This window comes from Schistocerca nitens, chromosome 10 (genome assembly GCF_023898315.1).
Source record: "Schistocerca nitens isolate TAMUIC-IGC-003100 chromosome 10, iqSchNite1.1, whole genome shotgun sequence".
Taxonomy (NCBI): Eukaryota; Metazoa; Arthropoda; class Insecta; order Orthoptera; family Acrididae; genus Schistocerca; species Schistocerca nitens.
This window is the reverse complement of record NC_064623.1, coordinates 129,244,210-129,264,221: the sequence shown is the minus strand read 5'-3', so window position 1 is coordinate 129,264,221 and position 20,012 is coordinate 129,244,210. Positions and strand designations below refer to the sequence as shown.

At 44.9% G+C, this 20,012-nt stretch overlaps 1 protein-coding gene across 2 annotated transcripts in view; it reads left to right on the top strand.

Annotated features, from left to right (window-relative positions):
• The window catches only part of LOC126210121 (esterase FE4-like), a 107,993-nt gene that overhangs the window by 71,218 nt on the left and 16,763 nt on the right, over positions 1-20,012 (top strand). For both annotated transcript variants that reach the window (XM_049939264.1, XM_049939265.1), the window contains exons 6-7: positions 5,106-5,280; positions 8,232-8,404. In XM_049939264.1, coding sequence (XP_049795221.1) covers positions 5,106-5,280; positions 8,232-8,404 — 348 coding nt within the window. The remainder of the gene's footprint in view (positions 1-5,105; positions 5,281-8,231; positions 8,405-20,012) is intronic.

Here is a 20,012-nt window from a genome sequence, read left to right as displayed (position 1 = left end):
AGGGTGCGTTTCTCGATGAGGTATCGAATATATTGCTTCCTCCTACTTATACCTCCCGAGGAGGTAAAATTAGAGAGATTCGAGCGCGCACGGAGGCTTTCAGACAGTCGTTCTTCCCGCGAACCATACGTGACTGGAACAGAAAAGGGAGGTAATGACAGTGGCACGTAAAGTGCCCTCCGCCACACACCGTTGGGTGGCTTGCGGAGTATAAATGTAGATGTAGATGTATGGAAAAGTTAGTGCCCTATTAAAGGTCGAGACCCCAGTATTTCGATCATTCATTGTGAAACTTAACTTTATATCTCTTGTTTTGAGAACACATGCGGTATTGTACATCAATTCCTTTTTTTTCCTAACCCTATATGTGTTCGTCTTTAAACTTCTTTCTGAATTACTTCCGCCAAAACTAGGTTATTTCTTTGTTACCTATGCCTGGTGCTGTGCCACGTTGTATGACTGTCATCTTGTTGTAACCCGTTGATTAAATTAGTGGACCATGGTTATTCTGATGTACCAGAGTCTGTTTATTGACCTGCAGTCACAAAACAGTAGTAATACGAGGAGCGTTAAATAAATACTGGAACACATTTTTGCTTCTTCGAAGCAGGTTGGTTTCATTCGGGATTCCCATACACGATATTATTCCTCACTTTTTTAGCTACAAAACCCTGTTTTTCAACATAATCTCCATTCAGTGCAACGGCCTTACGACACCTCACTGGAAGGACATGTATGCCCACAAGGCACCGCTCTACTGGTAAATGTCATATAGTGTTTCCAGATTGTTTTGTGGCATTGGATTTACACCTACTCCAATCGTTTTTATGCCACACATACGTTACAATAGCTTCAGTACAAATCTGACGCTCGATGAAATGCGATGCGATGTTCCTCCACCTTGTGCTTGGTAACGTGCCTGGATCTTTCCTGCCCACGAGGTGGTCGAGACGGTGATGCTCAAGCCAAATGCACTCTTTGCCGTCATGAGGTTATGCAGTGTGCGAGAAGGGTGCCCGTGATGAAGCTTTGCAATTTTCAACAGATACCAAGCTTATTCAATCGGATTCATGTCAACCAATTCAGTTCCATAGGGAATGCCATCTGGTTGATTCCTGCCTTCTGAAGAACAGTGTACACAAGGTGGGCACCATGGAAGATGAAACTCCATCGCCCAATGTCCAGTAAACCTGAGCAATAGTTTTGAGGCTCCCTTCTCGATACTGCACAGATCTGGAATTACCCTCAAAAACGATGTGTTGTATCTAATTCCTGTATATGATGCTTTGATACCTGGCAACCTCCACGCTCTTCTACACTGACCATCAGAATGCAGAAATATCCTGCACTCATGGATGAATACTACCTGATTCCACAGACAGGTTCCATTCCAAGTGTTACCTTGCCCATCATCTTTGTTTTACACTGTGTTGGGGAGTTGTACCATTATTTGTAATGGACACCTAGAGGCCGAATTCATCATGCGCAGATGGTTGTGTACTTATTAATCTCTCCAGGTTTGCTGTCATATGCTGTAATCAATATGACTCTATATTTCTGCGATCAATGTGTCTGCCATGTTCAAGAGAACGATGCATCTGTTGAGTGTCACTGAAAACTGATGCTAAGGGTGCAAATCGTCATCCTGTATTGGTTTCCATACTGTGCACGTTGCATGCGTCTCCCACAAGAGTTGCTGCTCCCTGAGACTGGTATGGTGACACTGCCCTTACTAGAACACTGGCATCAACTGCACATCGCTCTCAAAGACTGTCTGCAAGTATTGGGCCATCTGCACCAAACAGCATTATGTTTTATTGCGAAATAGGAAGGGGCTACATTTCCTGCCAAGAAGAAAACCTTTCTGTCTGTTAATTAAGTTACCAGTCAACCTAATTCCACTTACCTCTTTATAAATGCTACTCTTAAATCTGGAAGTACTGGCAACTGTTGGAGTCTGGTCAAATTTCACTACAAGTCCCTCGTTTAAACAACGTTGGGTTACCACCTATTCTTCAAGCTGTTGCAGCCTTGTATGACTGCATATTCCATGCACATGTCCTGAACCGTGCAAATCGAATGGCTGATGTATGTCCTCCCACACAGACACGCAATAATTTTGTACATACAAGCCATCCTAAGACCAAAATTATCTTTGACAAATTCGAGTAGTATCGTAAACTTGGAAGGTGGCCGAAACACACTCTTAATGTTGACGCTCCTTAATGTCCTTCCAATCTTAAATGATATGCCTCAGCATAAGGAATAAAGGCCACAGATCTATGCTCCTAGATATTGTCAAAAATTCTATAGCCTGACGAATTCACTTGTCAGGGCATCTACACTCCTGGAAATGGAAAAAAGAACACATTGACACCGGTGTGTCAGACCCACCATACTTGCTCCGGACACTGCGAGAGGGCTGTACAAGCAATGATCACACGCACGGCACAGCGGACACACCAGGAACCGCGGTGTTGGCCGTCGAATGGCGCTAGCTGCGCAGCATTTGTGCACCGCCGCCGTCAGTGTCAGCCAGTTTGCCGTGGCATACGGAGCTCCATCGCAGTCTTTAACACTGGTAGCATGCCGCGACAGCGTGGACGTGAACCGTATGTGCAGTTGACGGACTTTGAGCGAAGGCGTATAGTGGGCATGCGGGAGGCCGGGTGGACGTACCGCCGAATTGCTCAACACGTGGGGCGTGAGGTCTCCACAGTACATCGATGTTGTCGCCAGTGGTCGGCGGAAGGTGCACGTGCCCGTCGACCTGGGACCGGACCGCAGCGACGCACGGATGCACGCCAAGACCGTAGGATCCTACGCAGTGCCGTAGGAGACCGCACCGCCACTTCCCAGCAAATTAGGGACACTGTTGCTCCTGGGGTATCGGCGAGGACCATTCGCAACTGTCTCCAGGAAGCTGGGCTACGGTCCCGCACACCGTTAGGCCGTCTTCCGCTCACGCCCCAACATCGTGCAGCCCGCCTCCAGTGGTGTCGCGACAGGCGTGAATGGAGGGACGAATGGAGACGTGTCGTCTTCAGCGATGAGAGTCGCTTCTGCCTTGGTGCCAATGATGGTCGTATGCGTGTTTGGCGCCGTGCAGGTGAGCGCCACAATCAGGACTGCATACGACCGAGGCACACAGGGCCAACACCCGGCATCATGGTGTGGGGAGCGATCTCCTACACTGGCCGTACACCACTGGTGATCGTCGAGGGGACACTGAATAGTGCACGGTACATCCAAACCGTCATCGAACCCATCGTTCTACCATTCCTACACCTGCAAGGGAACTTGCTGTTCCAACAGGACAATGCACGTCCGCATGTATCCCGCGCCACCCAACGTGCTCTAGAAGGTGTAAGTCAACTACCCTGGCCAGCTTGATCTCCGGATCTGTCCCCCATTGAGCATGTTTGGGACTGGATGAAGCGTCGTCTCACGCGGTCTGCACGTCCAGCACGATCTCTGGTCCAACTGAGGTGCCAGGTGGACATGGCATGGCAAGCCGTTCCACAGGACTACATCCAGCATCTCTACGATCGTCTCCATGGGAGAATAGCAGCCTGCATTGCTGCGAAAGGTGGATATACACTGTACTAGTGCCGACATTGTGCATGCTCTGTTGCCTGTGTCTATGTGCCTGTGGTTCTGTCAGTGTGATCATGTGATGTATCTGACCCCAGGAATGTGTCAATAAAGTTTCCCCTTCCTGGGACAATGAATTCACGGTGTTCTTATTTCAATTTCCAGGAGTGTATTTTTCTTAAACATCGATGTCAAATCTGCAAGCGCCTGGGTTCAACTGTCCTTGTCAAAAGTCCAGAGTCCTGTGGAAGCCATTTTATTGGTACACTGGATGAGAACTATCAGCTTGTAGATACCTATCAGTGAACACTATATCCCAGAGGCCCATCATGTTTCCTGCATATACTCATCGGTGAAAACTTACATCCCAGAGTACCACATACATTTTGTGTGCCTCCTCTCGCTTTCGACCTCTATGGTAAATTTAATACTGGTATGAAGACAGTTGAAACATTCAAGAGACCAGGCAAAAGATGTATTCTGATCATATCTTCAGAAGCACGTTTTTTGCAAAGCTGAAGCGTTCAGTACCCTATCCTCGAAGTCGTCCAGGAATAAACTGGCAACTGCAGGTGGTAAAGGAGTACCAGTAGCCACTGCATCGTTACGTTAAAAAATGTTGCCATTAAATGAAAAATACGTGGATGTCAGAAGCTGACAACACCGCTTCACAAGCTACCCATCCAGTTTTTCAATAATCAAACTTAAAATCTCTTCCAGACTGACTCGTGTGCATACAAATACCATGTCGAAACTTAGAAGTACAGCCAGCTGCAGAATAAAATGCACCCAATTGGAGATATGTTGCTCATGCTTGCCAATGTATGGGTTAAGAACCACTGTTAAATAAATGGCCAGGTTGTAAGTGGGTCCTTCCACGCTGGCATCGCTTACTGTCTAAAAGTGACAGTTTGCACCCAGTCTAGTCTCGAAACGACTCATCAGGGCAGGTTCACAGACTGATCAATGTACTCAGGCCATTTCACAATGGAAGACATGGCGCTGTCTCCTAAACTGCACTGAGAAACAGATTTACTATTGCCTGCATTGCATATTTGCCTTTACTTTCAAATTTATGTGGTCAAAAAAGTATTGAGTGAGATGGCTCTGAAGCCGAATCCAGAAACTATAAAACTGTGCAAGTTGTGAGTGCGGTGGTCGTGCGGTTCTAGGCGCTGCAGTCCGGAACCGCAGGACTGCTACGGTCGCAGGTTCGAATCCTGCTTCGGGCATGGATATGTGTGATGTCCTTAGGTTAGTTAGGTTTAACTAGTTCTAACTTCTAGGGGACTGATGACCTAAGATGTTGAGTCCCATAGTGCTCAGAGCCATTTGAACTATTTGAACCAAGTCGTGAGTGCAGCGCAAAACGTTTTTTGAGCACTTTAAATTTTCCCTGTTGGCTAGTGTGAAAGAGTCTTAAAAAACAGAGTTAAGGCAGAACATCGAGCAGCCAAGGTCATGTCCCTGCTTACATAGGGCTTTCCTACACCTCCTGTCTGTTGTTGCAGGATAAGGCCCGGGGCGTGCTGTTCCCATTTGTTGGCACAGTGGTCGAGCCAGCTGACGCAGACGGTGGGGCCATCTTCCCCAGAGACCCAGCGCAGCTGCTGCGCTCTGGAGACTTCCACCCTGTGCCCCTTATCACGGGAGTTGGCACTCACGAAGGCTCAGTCTTCGCTGCAGGTCAGTACTGTGGGCTGCTAAGGAGCATACATGTGACACGAACGTGGCAGTGTATCGGATGTGCCTTGTGGTGTATTCTGAAGCCCTATCATGTATTAATACTGGTAATGTATACACAACTAATGAAATGCATTTTGTTGACAGTACACATTTAGTTTTAGTCAGTTAAAACATCACCAATGCAAATGTTTTTTACATTTCTTTCTGTCTTTAAGTTGAGATATGATGTCTGCATGCACGTTTCACTGGTACTTTCCTCTTTATCACTGGTGTTGCACATAAAAAATACAAAAGAAAATGGGGACCATAAACGGCTGATAATTACACACAAGGCTGTTCAGACAGTGGCATCCAGCTGCACAGTAAAACGGACGATCAGCCGCCACAGCTTGGAGGGCAACGACTGGTTCGTGATTTCCCAATTAATCAGTTGTGGGCACTCGTGTGAGCTTTCTACTGTACATGGAATGGTGGCTATTCTCCGCAACCTCTCATGCATGAGGTGGACGACACAAATTTCTTCACTCAGAAATGAAGCTTTCCTTCTGTTGCAAATCAGTTCTCTTAATGAGAGGAGTATAAATTCGACAGCGGTTGAGAGGACCGCCTGTAGTTATTAGATAATGCAGGAAAGATTTAAGGGGACCACACCCTGCCCATCTAACCCATGTTAATTTTGGCAAGTATTTGACCCATTTCTGATAAAACTATTTGATGCAGGACCTTAATATTTTTACATGTTACTGTACTAAAATCTACTTTATCCATTTTATAGTTTTCAAGAAATACTTTTTTAAATTTATTAACAAAAAATATTAACTTTTTTCTGCAGAAAATATTTTCTGTTAACTTCCTAATTGGGGAATATTAATGAATAAAGTACCAGAGGTGGTTTTTTATGTTATGTAGAGTCTCTGAAAATGTTATTCATTTATCTATGATAGCTTCTGATAGATTGGGGCATATGTACTGAAAATTTAAGTTTGTGGTAAATTGACTTTAAAGAAAAAACTTTTGAAATTTGTTACTTATAGCTAATTAAAACTGTCCTGCTGTATATGATGGCCCTTCTTTGGCCTCTAGCAGGTCTTCCAGCTTCTTTTTCACCTTCCTGGATGTCTGCATAGCTTTCTTGGCCAAATTAGATGCAGACCTGTCTGCATCGGCTGTCCTCATTTTATCGCAATGTTGCAGCCCAGTGATCATATCTTCACCAGGATTAATTCCCAGCTTTTTCAGTAGGCCTGCCCAACACTTTCCAATATTACCACAATTGAATATAATAACAGCATCATGAACTCCTAGTTTCATTGTATGCATGACTACAAATACAGTTTTAGGAAGGCGGTTCCAAATTCTGCTGTTGAAATACTCATTTGGGTTTTGTGTCTGCCCATGCAGACATTTCCTTAGAAAGTCAGGATGAGCCAAGTCTCTGAAAATAGGTTTAATTGCTGTAATAACAGCAGCAGGAAGAGAATGCTGCACCACGAATTTTCTCCTGATGGCCACAATCCATGACATGGCTTATCATCAGTAGAGGACTTATGGAAGAATATGGCCCAAAGGTCTCTCTTCATTGCCTCCAGATTTTCTTTATTACCTGCAAATTTTCTATAGCAGCCACTCGCAATCACACTTGAACAAAACTAACCGCGTGTTTGAAAGCGTGTTGTTTACAAACAGCAGAAACAAAAGAATGCCGACCGTTGCATTCCAAGGATAGCCAACGCACTCGGGAGTAAAAAAATCCCTAATGTGCAATGTTGGGGATATAAAGATCAAAAATATACGCAGAAAAGTGGGTTACAGAGAAGTGAGCGGGGCACATAAACACATGTGGTAGGAAAATGCTCTTTAAATGATCGAAAATTTTTTTTTACCAAAATCCTTTTCATAGTACTTAAATAAAACCTTAATCTATCGAAATATGATGAAAACCGAAAATCGATTTTTTTAACTCTGTTTAATGGCTATTAATGTGATTCAACGAAACCTGACGCTGGATATGCAACGAATCCCTTACTATTGTCTGTAAATCACAGTAAATCACTTGACAACACGGTGCCTAATGCCTTAGAAATAACTCATTGGTTGTGAAGTAAAAGAAATCATAGTGGGAGATATATTACCTGACGGACAAAATAACTACTAGAGTCAGATTACTGACATACACAATTTAAAAAGTCCAATTGTAAGTGCAGACCACAACGAGCACTTACTGGCTCCAGCTGCTCACCCAAAAATGTTGAATAATTTCCTAGTAAAATCGCTAATCCAAATGGTCTAATATAGTGCTTAACAAATAATTTATTATACCTGTAAATTACTCTTGTCAAACTTCTGATGTGCACAAAATAAACAATTAAATTGTAAATGCAGAACACAACAAACTGATACTGGTTCCAACTGCTCACCTAAAAAAGTTAATAATTTTGTAATAAAATTGCTTGTCCAAATGGGCAAATATAGTGATTTAACAAATTAGTTAATTAGTTATTACAACTGTAAAGTGTGGAGACACGTATGTGCTTTTCTTGATGGTCAGTCTTCTGACAGGTTGGATGCAGCCCACCACAACTTCCTCTCTTGTGTCAACCTCTTCATCTCAGTCAACTTGCATCCAACGTCCTTGATTATGTAATGCATATATTCCCAACTCTGTTCTCCCCTACAGTTTTGGCCTTTAGTATAATGGACGCTATTCTCTGACGTCGTATGACTTACAGGGTCTGCGAAGGCAAGTTTGAGATAATTACATCGTACACACATGAATTTAAGCAGTTATTCTCCCACAAGCGAATGGAAAAGGAAGAAAATAGGTTCTTGGCACTAATGGCGAAGTTTCCTTTCTCATGCTCTTCATTGCATTGCAGGACATATATCTGGATGTAACTGTAGATATCACAACAGCAGTATTGATCTGATTCAACGTTCTCTCCACTCCACAGAGCAACCCAAATGGTCCATCAACCTGTCCAGCTATGCTGAGAATCACCATCTGCTCATCCCAACCAACCTACGCTGCCCTGACTCAGACAAGGACGCGTTGGCTGAGCAGATACGCCGCTTCTACTTTGGGGACCGTGATATTGGACCTGATACGAAATTCGAACTGTGCACAGTGAGTTTTCCTCTGTTACCAACACACACACACACACACACACACACACACACACACACACACACACACGTGTGTGTGTGTAGTGCAGATGTACCAGTTTTGGCTTAGTGCTCTCCTTATGTAAATAAGCAGGCCACTTGGCCCCACCCTCATAATGACTTTTATGTAAACAAACCATACACTTCCCCAAGGTACTTACATAAACAAATTAGCCACCAATGCTTTTAGCGTTATGCTTGCGTGTGGACCTTAAATAAACAAATTGGCCACCAAATCCTTTTAACCTAACCTTGTTTATGACCTGTAACTATCCTCTTACTTAGCATAATTTATGATCCAAAATGGACGCCCCCTCCCCCCCCCCCCCCTCCCACTGCGGTAGTGTGATCCTGTTTATGGGATCTTAGGGTATGGTAGTCATAAGCTGGGCTTAGCATTCATGCTATGTACATCAGGCAAACTATACAATGAAATGTCTCTAGCTGCAGCAGCAAATTTAGGTGATGTTTGCAATTTTGTTTCCACAGTTTGCAACAGAGTAGCCCCCCAAACTTGCCAACTTATGATGCTGTTTACGGTTTTGGGGGAATTCATTGCAATTTTGTCGATTTTCTCACACTACTCCAAAGACATGCATGTATATGGGAGACTAAATGTTTAACAATTACCAATACAGTGCATTACTTAAAAGAAATACAGTGATATCCCAATACTTCAATATTTAACCAGCAACAAATTTAAGTAATATTTGTAGTTTTCGGGAATTCATTACAATTTTGTCGAATGTCTCCTAGTATTCTACAAATACCTACTTTTCAAGAATACACACATAATTACAGGACTGTAATTGTTTTACAACTATCCCCGCAGTGTTTTTTTTTTCGAAACAAACGCACTGATATCCCAATAGTTTAACGCTTAACAGTTAGCACAGAGCAATAAATACACTCTTGCTACTTTTTCACTGAAAGAACCCTATCCCTATGTTAAAAAACAGTGACTGCCTAAGAGGAGTCTTACACTATAAGGTCACAGTAAATAATGGCAGGAACGTTTCTGTATGCTTGCCCCATTACACTATCAAAAAGTTGCAACACTAAATTCAAAGCAAGCAAAGTGAGGGAAGGCCTCTCTAACTCTCCAAAGTGCATTGTGTTGGGGAGCTGCAGCTGATGGCTTCCATGCCTACAATTCAATCACTAGGGGTCTGTAAATCGGGCGGTTAGCTAGGTCACACTTGTCAGAACCCACCGCGTTCGCTCATGACTCGCCCGAGTACACATGCTCAAAGGGGATAGGCCACTATGGAAAGGGCAGAGGCCACCCTGTTTGATGCCCTTTTAGTATCAGACCTGTGTGTCTGCAGGCTGTTGTCGCTTCTGATATAATCCCACAAGCTTATGGAACTACATCCACATCAAGTTAGTTATGCTGTACACGTGTATCCAGGGTTGTACTGCCTTACTGCGACATTTTTGTGATCCATAAGAAAAAGTTGCTTGTTCTATACAGTAACGAAAGTTTGGAAAAAGTGGCGCTTCACAGGAAAACTATGTAACTACAAACTTTTGTCAGTCTTGTAATGAAAAATCGTGTTGCTATTTTCTATAAAACCACCTGGTTTATTTCTTCAAATGTACGTATGTGAACTTGACCAACTAAACAACTAGAAAGTTACCAGGAGCAAAATTGTTTCTAAATCTCTCTTAGCATAATTACAGTGAATCGACACATTCTGGATCAAGTCTCCTTCATCCAAGCGAGATAAGGCTCCTTGCCGCACTGTAATTTCTTTCACTAGTCACATTTCGGGTTGTAACATAAAATATTCTTCTCGCTAAATTAGATCGGTTGTGAAAGAGACTACTGTTACACTTCCACTGCGCAAGCGGATCATCGAGGTCACAGCTATTGCTGTATCTGCTTTAGCTGCATATCGGTACGCATACCAGGAAACGCAGAAACGGAGGGAGCCATCAGGTTGGTGAGCCCCCTGCAGAAGAGTAACTCAACCAACTGGTGTGTAGAATTAAACGTGACAGGCTGCAGACAATACAACAGGCCACACCAAGGACAAACAGATTATTGGCAATGAGGAACCATGCAAAGCGGTCACCACATCGATAACAATAAGATCAGGAGCAGTGGAGAGACAAAGACAAGACAACCAAAGAGAATAACCGGGTAACACGCAAGGCAGTTATCCAACAGTTCAAGTACAGCGAGGATCGATCCGCAGGTATGAATCACGAACACTGAACTGTCTGCTTTGAGCCGTGCAGCTGCCTAAATACCAGCCACATTGAACTGTATTGGCCAGCGCACTCACATAGCGAGACAATGGCGAGCTGGGTGTGCAAGGACAGTGCCGCCACAGTGCCCTTTTGTGGCTGTTGAGGTCCATCTCCTGTGGCGGACATTCAACCTCTGCGGCGCCCTATACTAGTTTCCTCCATCCTTAAACAGCCACATGCAGGCAAAAGTGCCCCAGAAAGAACTGTGGGAGGCAGAAAGAAGGTATGGATGACGACCTGGACCCGCCGACCGTCAGATGGCAAAACAGATTTTGGTCAGTGCTGTCTATCGTGACATTGCTAGAGGTGAGAGTGCGTTCCTCCCATTCCCACGGAAGCTGAAGGCAGTGCTGAAGTGCACATTGGCAGTGATTGGCAGTCCTCAGTCGATGCCAGAGCAGGTTGTGGTAGCGGCATTCAAGCCCATTCCATTTTAGACAGACATAACCGAACATGTGTGGGTCTCTAGTACTGTTGCCGGCATCCAAACCATACGGCTCCCATAGGAGCAGACCTACACAGACACACCAGATGTGTTACGCCAGGATGGCTAATAGTATAAAGCGGGAAGGGGAGGCATCAGAAGATGAAACACAGTCTGTGGTTGCCATCTATGGAGCAGCTCAGTGTGGCTATGACCATCAATTGTCAAGGTGTGATAGATGCTCAGAAACAGATTGGGGGCAGAGACAGTGGCAGAGGAATCGACAGCTTCCTTCATTTGTTGCTTAAAGAGTGAAAAAGACCATAGGGTTGCTACTTGGTGTTTGGCACACATTGTGCAACCATGGACCATTTGTTTAACGTCACTATTGATACCTGGCCGATACACATGTCAAAGTGCCATAGACTTCATGCAGCACATGCCACCAATGTCCCAAGTGGAGAAAACTCAGGATTTACTGCTGGAATTTTGTGGGTATCACTACCTGATGCATGTCAGTCAGGGAAGAACGTCATCGACGACCAAGAGCCTACCAGAAAGTAGCTTCCAGGTTTTGAACTCAGAAACCAGTTGATGCCAGCTAAGAGTCATGTATCGGAAGGCATGCCACAGACTAGGGCCATAGCATGTGGTGTAGCAAAACGTGCGGCCGTAATGGGGAAACCATCCAGTGTATAATGCTGTGCAGTATCAATGTGGAGGCAGAGGACCTCCTGTCTGTCGAAATCAGGAGTGGGTCCTTCGGGTAGACATGTTAAGACACTGCCCCATGGGCTTAAAGTGAATGGTGTAATTGTAAGCAATCAGTATAAGTGCCTAGTGCTGTAAGTTTTGATCCGTTCATTATGGAAGATTTGAACAAATGCTTGAATAAAGAATCCGAGGACTTGTGATATGTAATAAGAAGGAACTCTGCCTCAAGAAGGTAGGCTTGCATTTTTTAAATGACGAACACTATTGCCAGTGCCTCCTTTTCGATGTGTAAGTAGTTGCGTTGAGCAGGAGTCATGTCCTGGACGCATACACAATTGGCTGTCCAGAGCGATCCTCATTTCCATGAGCCAGAACAGCCTCGATGCGATAGGCAGACGAGTCAGCCATGACAACCAATAGACATCTGAGAGAAAAAAGCATGAGACAAAGATCGGATTTCAACATTGATTTTTAATTGATTAAAAGCCCAGTCACAGGCATGGGACCAGCCATAGGACACTACTGTCTTACGCAAATGATTGAGGGGTTGGAAAACGTGGACTGCGCGGTGAGGGAAATTGGAGAAATAGTTGACTTTGTCAAAAAACACAGCAATTTGGTTAGCTTCTCTGGATGGGAAAGAGACTGATGACACTGCAGTCAATAGGTCTGATTCTGTCTTTGGTGAGCCAATGCCCCAATTACTCTACTTCTGGTTGAAAAGATCGACAGTTCTCCCAACGCCCATGCAGACCTGAGTGCTGCAGGATAGTAAAGAGGATTAGAAGATATTGCCAATGCTCCGGATGTGGGGGGGGGGGGGGAGGTCCGTAACAATGGGATCATCCAGATGGTTCACATAAACTGGAATGCGCTGCATCAGTTGTTTCAGATAGTATTGGAAAACTGCTAGAGATGAGGCCAATTGGGAATCGGTTCTACATATGTAATCTAAAAGGCATGTTGAAGACAACAACATTCTGACATTCCTCATCTAAAAGCAGCTGGAAGTAAGCATTAGCAAGGTCGATCTTTCTGTATTATTACCCACTAGCAAGTTTGTTAAGGAGGTCTTTTGCCCACGATGTAAGATAAGTTTCAACCAGAGACTGAGTATTGATGGTAGTCTTGAATTTTCCGAATAATCGAATAGAACAATTGAGCTTCTTGAGTACGACGAGGGGTGGCCCATGTGGTAGGATTTACAGGTTCTATAACTCCAGCAGCCTGGAAAAAATCTAGCTCCTGCTGCACTGCGCTGCTGCTATGGTCGCACGTTCGAATCCTGACTCGGGCATGGATGTGTGTGATGTTAGGTTAGTTAGGTTTAAGTAATTCTAAGTCTAGGGGACTGATGACCTCAGATGTTAAGTCCCATAGTCATTAGAGCCATTTGAACCATTTTTGCTTCACTGCTGTATGGAAGGCCACTTGAATTGGCCTGCCACGGTAAAAACAAGGCATGACGTCTGACCGAAGGGTAATGTGTGCCTAAAAACCCATGGCACACGCGAAAGTCGGCTTAAATAATTATGGAAACATCGTCCACTTCCTGGAAATACACTGCAGAGGATGCAACTTGGACTCCATCACTGGCAGAAATTCCAAACAGTGTAAAGGTGATGATGCCAAAAATTGAAGAAACCAATGGGGGGAGGGGGATGTCGACAACGAATAGCGTAATGAGCCGTGTAACATTGTTGTAGGCTACTGTGACCAAGAACTGCCCATGAACGAGGAGAGAGCTATCACCGTAAAAGGCCGGAGGAGACAACTCAGTCGAACCCAGTCGCTCATATGTTGCCAGATCGATCAGAGGAACTGTGGACCTGCAACTTCCTTATGAAAAGGCCGTCCAGTGGAACTACAGATTGCAGGGCATGTACAGTGTCCTGATGTTCTTGTAGGGCAGACGAGAGCGGCTCGTATGAATGCAACACACAGTTGAAGGTGCTCTTCTTTGCCACAAAGCCGGCAGAACGCCCCGTGATCTGAACAGACCGTCTGGCACTGAGTGGGAAAGCACTGTGGCCGCGAAGGGACCAGCTGACGCGATTTGCGACGTGACCAGAGGCTCAAATGCCACAGAGACGTCACACAAGGAGGAATTACGACGGTGCTGCCTGGGAGCTGTCCTGCGCCTGTGGCGCGAGAGTCGAGTGTGCGGAGGTGTGTGGACTGCCACGACTTGTGGCCTCTTAGCTGCCTGTGTGATTTCGAAAAAGCGAGAGATCCAACGAGGATTTATTTAGTTTCAGCGTTGCAGTACGGACCTTCGGATCTGGTACAGCCTGGACCACCATACACAAATCAAGGAATCTGCATAAAAACCCTTCCAGCTGTGACTGACGCAGGTGAACTTGCATTTTCAGCTGGGACCTTGCAAGTTAGTGACCCAACATTGGTATGACTGTTCCGGTTCTTTATGGTGGTGATGGAACTCGTTTTGAGGGAACCTCTTGGCATCACTGGGAATAGTAATTAGTCTACAGAACGCAAAACTCCTGAAACGAGAGTGTGACACGGTCTGACAGAGGGGCCAACTTTCGGAGCAAACAATGTGTCATCTGCGAATTGAAAGGCCGAGACAGACGTTGCAAGTATGTATCCCAGTCGACTTCAGCGTCACTGAATGGTGGGACCAATGGAGGATGAATGGAAGCGTCAGTAGCAGGCGGTGCTGATGGTCGTTGGAACTGGGCCTCGTGTGCTCTGAGCTTGTCCGCCTTAATCTGAAGCGATTTTTCTAAGAAATCTAACATCGTCTGCTGCTGTATTAACTGCTGCTGCTGCTGCTGCTCCAGCAAGCGAGCCAATTGAACGTCCATGCTACTGAATAACAGCCTTTCTCCTCGTCGCCAATGCTGATAGCCGGATATTGGTGCGCACATCGGTAAATGCAGAAATAGAGAGAGCCGTCAGGTGGGAGAGCCGAACAGTACGGAGAACGAGACGAAACTGACAGACTACGGACAAGACAAAAGACCAGGACAAGGACAGACAGGCTTACGACAACAAGGCGCTACGCAAAGCGTCGGCACAACGACGGCAACAAGATCAACAGCACCGGAGACACAAATCCAAGACGCAACCAGAGACAATAGCCGAGTAACACGCTAGGTAGTTATCCAACAGTGCATGCAAAGCGAAGATCATTACGTAGGTATCAAGCGCGAACACTGCACTGTGTGGCTGTGGTTTTTTTTTTAAATTGTTATTTCGTCCCCGTCGGCCCATATGGGCGAAGGACACAATTCTCCATTCTTCAGCCAGGAAAATTAAATAAATTGCAATGATAAATACAAACAAAATTTGGGACTGTTTTCTATTTTAAATTAAAAATCATAGAGAGACAACTGGAAACAGGGGAAACATATACATTTTAAAAATACGTCGCAAAGAGGTAAAAGTCTTTTGACAAAAACTCCGAAGTACTGCTCTTTCTCTTAAAATCTAAAGGACCTGCGCTAGAGTGAGATGTATTGGTGGAGGAGAGAGTATATCCCAGGGGGTGTGGGTCGGAAGATAGGAGTCTGTAGGCAAGAAAAGTATGGAGATGAGAGGTAAGAGCTGAGGCAGGTAGTGGATAGGGCAGTGGTTGCAAGGAGACAGGTCCTGGCTGTGTGCTGTGAAGCAGCCTAAATTACAGCTACATAGAATTGTATCCTATAGTGTCGACAAACTATATTCCAATCACCCCATTGTCTCCCCTCTGATCACGAGCACTGGTTTGCTGCTGTGCCTTCCAAAAACGTCCCTCTGTCCCCATACATACACAACCCCCATATCCTATCCAAACGTAATTCAACGATCTTGCCGGCCGTTGTAGTCGAGCGGTTCTAGGCGCTTCAGTCTTGAACCACGCGACCGCTACGGTCGCACGTTCGAATCCTGCCTCGGGCATGGATGTGTGTGATGTCCTTAGGTTAGTTAGATTTAAGTAGTTCTAAGTCTAGGGGACTGATGACCTCAGATGTTAAGTCCAATAGTGCTTGGAGCCATTTGAATTTTTTGAATCAACGATCTCCCTCTCCCAGACAATGAGATCCGCCCTGATATTTACCCCTCCTACCAAGTTTAGCCCTACGCCATCTCACCACTCTACATGAGGGCTCCACACACCTTTCCCTCGCCATCCATCTGCATCCCATTCCTCTTGCAACCACACACATCTCCTCACCCTCTATCTTTCCCACAGACTGTATTTCCCTCTCTCCACCTCATTTCCTTCCTTCCATCTCCATAGTTTTTCCTATCTAACAGACATCTATCTTTCTACCCATTCACCTTAACCCCAGGGAACATATTCTCTCCTCCAGCAACACCTCTCACCCTCATGCAGGTCCATCAGCTTCTAAGTGAAACTGCAGGGCTTGAATGTCTTTATCACAAGAATTTCACCTTCCTGCGATATGTTTTTAAAACGTATATATTTTCATTTTTAACTGTCAGTCTTCGATTTTTAATTTAAATATTAATTAATTAAAAAATTAAAAGTTTCAAATTTTATTTATATTTCTCATTGTCAGTTTTTTTTTTAATTCGCTTGGCTGAAGAGCGAAGAATTGCACTGTTGACAGCCAACCCCCAGCCCACATGGGGCTGTTGTTGATGTAGTCTTCAGTCCAGAGACTGGTTTGATGCAGCTGTCCATGCTACTCTATCCTGTGCAAGCTTCTTCATCTCCCAGTACCTACTGCAGCCTACATCCTTCTGAATCTGCTTAGTGTATTCATCTCTTGGTCTCCCTCTACGATTTTTACCCTCCACGCTGCCCTCCAGTACTAAATTGGTGATCCGTTGATGCCTCAGAACATGTCCTATCAACCGATCCCTTCTTCTAGTCAAGTTGTGCCACAAACTCCTCTTCTCCCCAATTCTGTTCAATACCTCAAAATTAGTTATGTGATCTACCCATCTAATCTTCAGCATTCCTGTAGCACCACATTTCGAAAGCTTCTATTCTCTTCTTGTCCAAACTATTTATCGTCCATGTTTCACTTCCATACATGGCTACACTCCATACAAATACTTTCAGAAATGACTTCCTGACACGTAAAACTATACTCGATGTTAACAAATTTCTCTTCTTCAGAAACGCTTTCCTTGCCATTGCCAGTCTACATTTTATATCCTCTCTACTTCGACCATCATCAGTTATTTTGCTCCCCAAATAGCAAAACTCCTTCACTACTTTGTCTCATTTCCTAATCTAATTCCCTCAGCATCACCCGACTTAATTCGACTACATTCCATTATCCTCGTTTTGCTTTTGTTGATGTTAATCTTATACCAGCTCTTCCAAGTCCTTTGCTGTCTCTGACAGAATTACAATTTCATCGGCGAACCTCAAAGTTTTTATTTCTTCTCCATGGATTTTAATACCTACTCCGAACTTTTCTTTTGTTTCCTTTACTGCTTGCTCAATATACAGATTGAATAGCATCGGGGAGAGGCCACAACCCTGTCTCACTTCCTTCCCAATCACTGCTTCCCTTTCATGTGCCTCGACCCTTATAACTGCCATCTGGTTTCTGTACAAATTGTAAATAGCCTTTCGCTCCCTGTATTTTACCCCTGCCACCTTCAGAATTTGAAAGAGAGTATTCCAGTCAACATTGTCAAAAGCTTTCTCTAAGTCTACAAAAGCTAGAAACGTAGGTTTGCATTTCCTTAATCTTTCTTCGAAGATAAGTCATATGGGGCTAGGGGGATGAAATAACAACAATGAAACTAGATGCGGAACAGTATTAGCCGGCTAACTCGCGTCGCGAAACGGCGGCGGGTTTGCCGTGCAAGCATAGAGCGGCCGCTGTGCCCTCTGTCGGGTATCGAGATCCATCTCCTAAGACGGGCATTCATCCTCTGCAGCGCCCGATACCAGAGCTCTCCATTCAGGTTAAATATATGTCAACCTCATCGGTAGACTGAGTATGACATGGCCCACAGTCTAGTCACTTGAAAAGCAGGAGATTTTATTTGGCTGCCGAGTACAGCTTATATTCTCTTAATGGCTTTAAATAAATATTTACTGATACCAACAAAACAAAGTAATATTCTACTGCCAGGTTATAGTTTTGCTCTAGCTTATCAGGAACCGATACTTCGTAACATACGCTGATGAGCCAAATTTCGATCACCACCTGCCTGATAGTCTGTTTGTCCGTCTTTGGAACAAATACATCATTCATTCTGCGTTTCAGGGATCCGACAGAGCACTTGCCACGGTGTGTGTAGCCGACATCCCTATCAGTCGGTAACTACAATGTGATCACACAGGGTCTGAGGGTAGTGTCTTTGATAAGTAATCAAAACGTCCTCGATCCTCGGTTCGAAACTCACCATCGGTTAAATTTTGACTGATAATCAGTATTGGTGGACGAAGACTTCAGGCATAAGAAGTCACCCTCTTTCTGCCAACGGCCTTGTCAAAGAGAGCGGAGGAGCGGACAGAGGTTCAGGGCACTCTATTGCTCTTGGAGGCGGAAGAATCAGCAATGAGGATGCGTAAGGCAATGTAAATCACTGCATAAGTGTATACACAGGACATGTGGCCTATAACTGAAAAACTGTAATGATGATCTCTCCAGTGGCAAAAGATTCCGGAACAGTCTCCCATTCGGATCTCTGCGGGCGGACAGCCAAGGGGGAGGTGACCATGAGAAAAAGATTCAATAATCGACTAAAGGATAACGTTCTACGAGTCGAGGAGTGGAATGTTAAAAGTGGTAGGGATGCTAGAAAATCTGAAAAGGGAAATGCAAAGGCTCAATCTAGATAGTCAGTGAAGTGAAATGGAAAGAAGAATTTCAGGTCAGATGTGTATAGGATAATATCAACACCAGCAGAAAATGGCATGACAGGAGTAGCATTCGTTACCAATAGAAAGGTAGGATAGAGAGTTGTCTTGGTGAGAACTGATTTATTGAATGTCGAAGGAATCATGTTGATAGGAAGATTGTTCCAATGCTGTAGACGAACCAATAGCGGTGCTAAAAAGTGTACTTTGACACATGTTCATCAGCATGATATCTGTAGTGCATCTGACCCTTGCAGCAGGTGATGTTAGTGCGCTGTGTGCAGTGAAGTCCACTAAAAGGAGAAAGGAGTGAGGTAGTTCATCAAGAAGATTAGTGAGGACCCCACTGTCAAGTGGCTCGTAGGGCGGTAGGTACAAAAAACACACCATGACAGCAATGTGAGCCACTATCCGAACAACAACCACTTGCAGTTTTGTGATTAAGGGAACAGGTGAGGTGTCCTGCAATCACACCTTTCGCCCTGTCACCAGTAAGGTCGTCTTCTCTGTAGAGGTGATAGCCTCCAAGCACAGGCATGTCAGTGTCTTTAAAATCAATCTCTTGAAGACAAAGGCAAAAGGGTCTATCCTGGAGTCTCAGTTCGTCCAGATGAATCCTGCATCCATTCATATTCCACTGGAGTATAGGAGCCATTTCATCAGCGTAGTCTCGATTTGTGCCTGTCTTTGCAGTGGGGTGGCGAGGCGCTTGTAGAGCGAGTTGGGGTGGATGGGATGCCTGGATCCAGTGATGAGACATCAAAATCAGCAGTGTCTTCATCATCAGTCAGATGTGCGAAAATGACGATGGTGCCTGGGACAGCTTTCGACTCGGATGCTGAGATCTATCCTCTGATCCCTTTCCCTGCAAGGATGAGAGGGAAAGGCGGTGTAAAAAGCACTTTTCTTTGAAGAAAACGGGCGTTTAGAGGCACTTTGCTATTGGGGTGTTTTCGTGATGCTCACTGCGAAAGCATTGCTGGTGTCTTCTGTCGTGGCTGCCTGGATCGCTATGATTTTATTAACTTTGATTTGGTATGAACAGGTGCTGGTGGAGAATAGTGGCACGCTGGATGTCGTCTATGTCGAAGCATAGACCTTAGGAAGAGGTTTCTGCACCATGGAAGCATAGGAAGTGGCAATGACATGGGTTTTCGTCGCCTTACTTTTTGGCTTCTGTGTAGGGGATCTGGTTGGTTACTTTTACTTCCCGAATTTTGCAAAAACAGAGCAAGCTTAGCTCCAGACTCGGTGGCTCCCAGAGCAGTTAATACAGGCTGTTGGACAATCAGACCCAGCTTCATGGGCTACCTTGCCACACTCTCCACAGGTCGCTTCACCTCCAAAACTCAGCATTTCAAGCACAACATAAGGTTA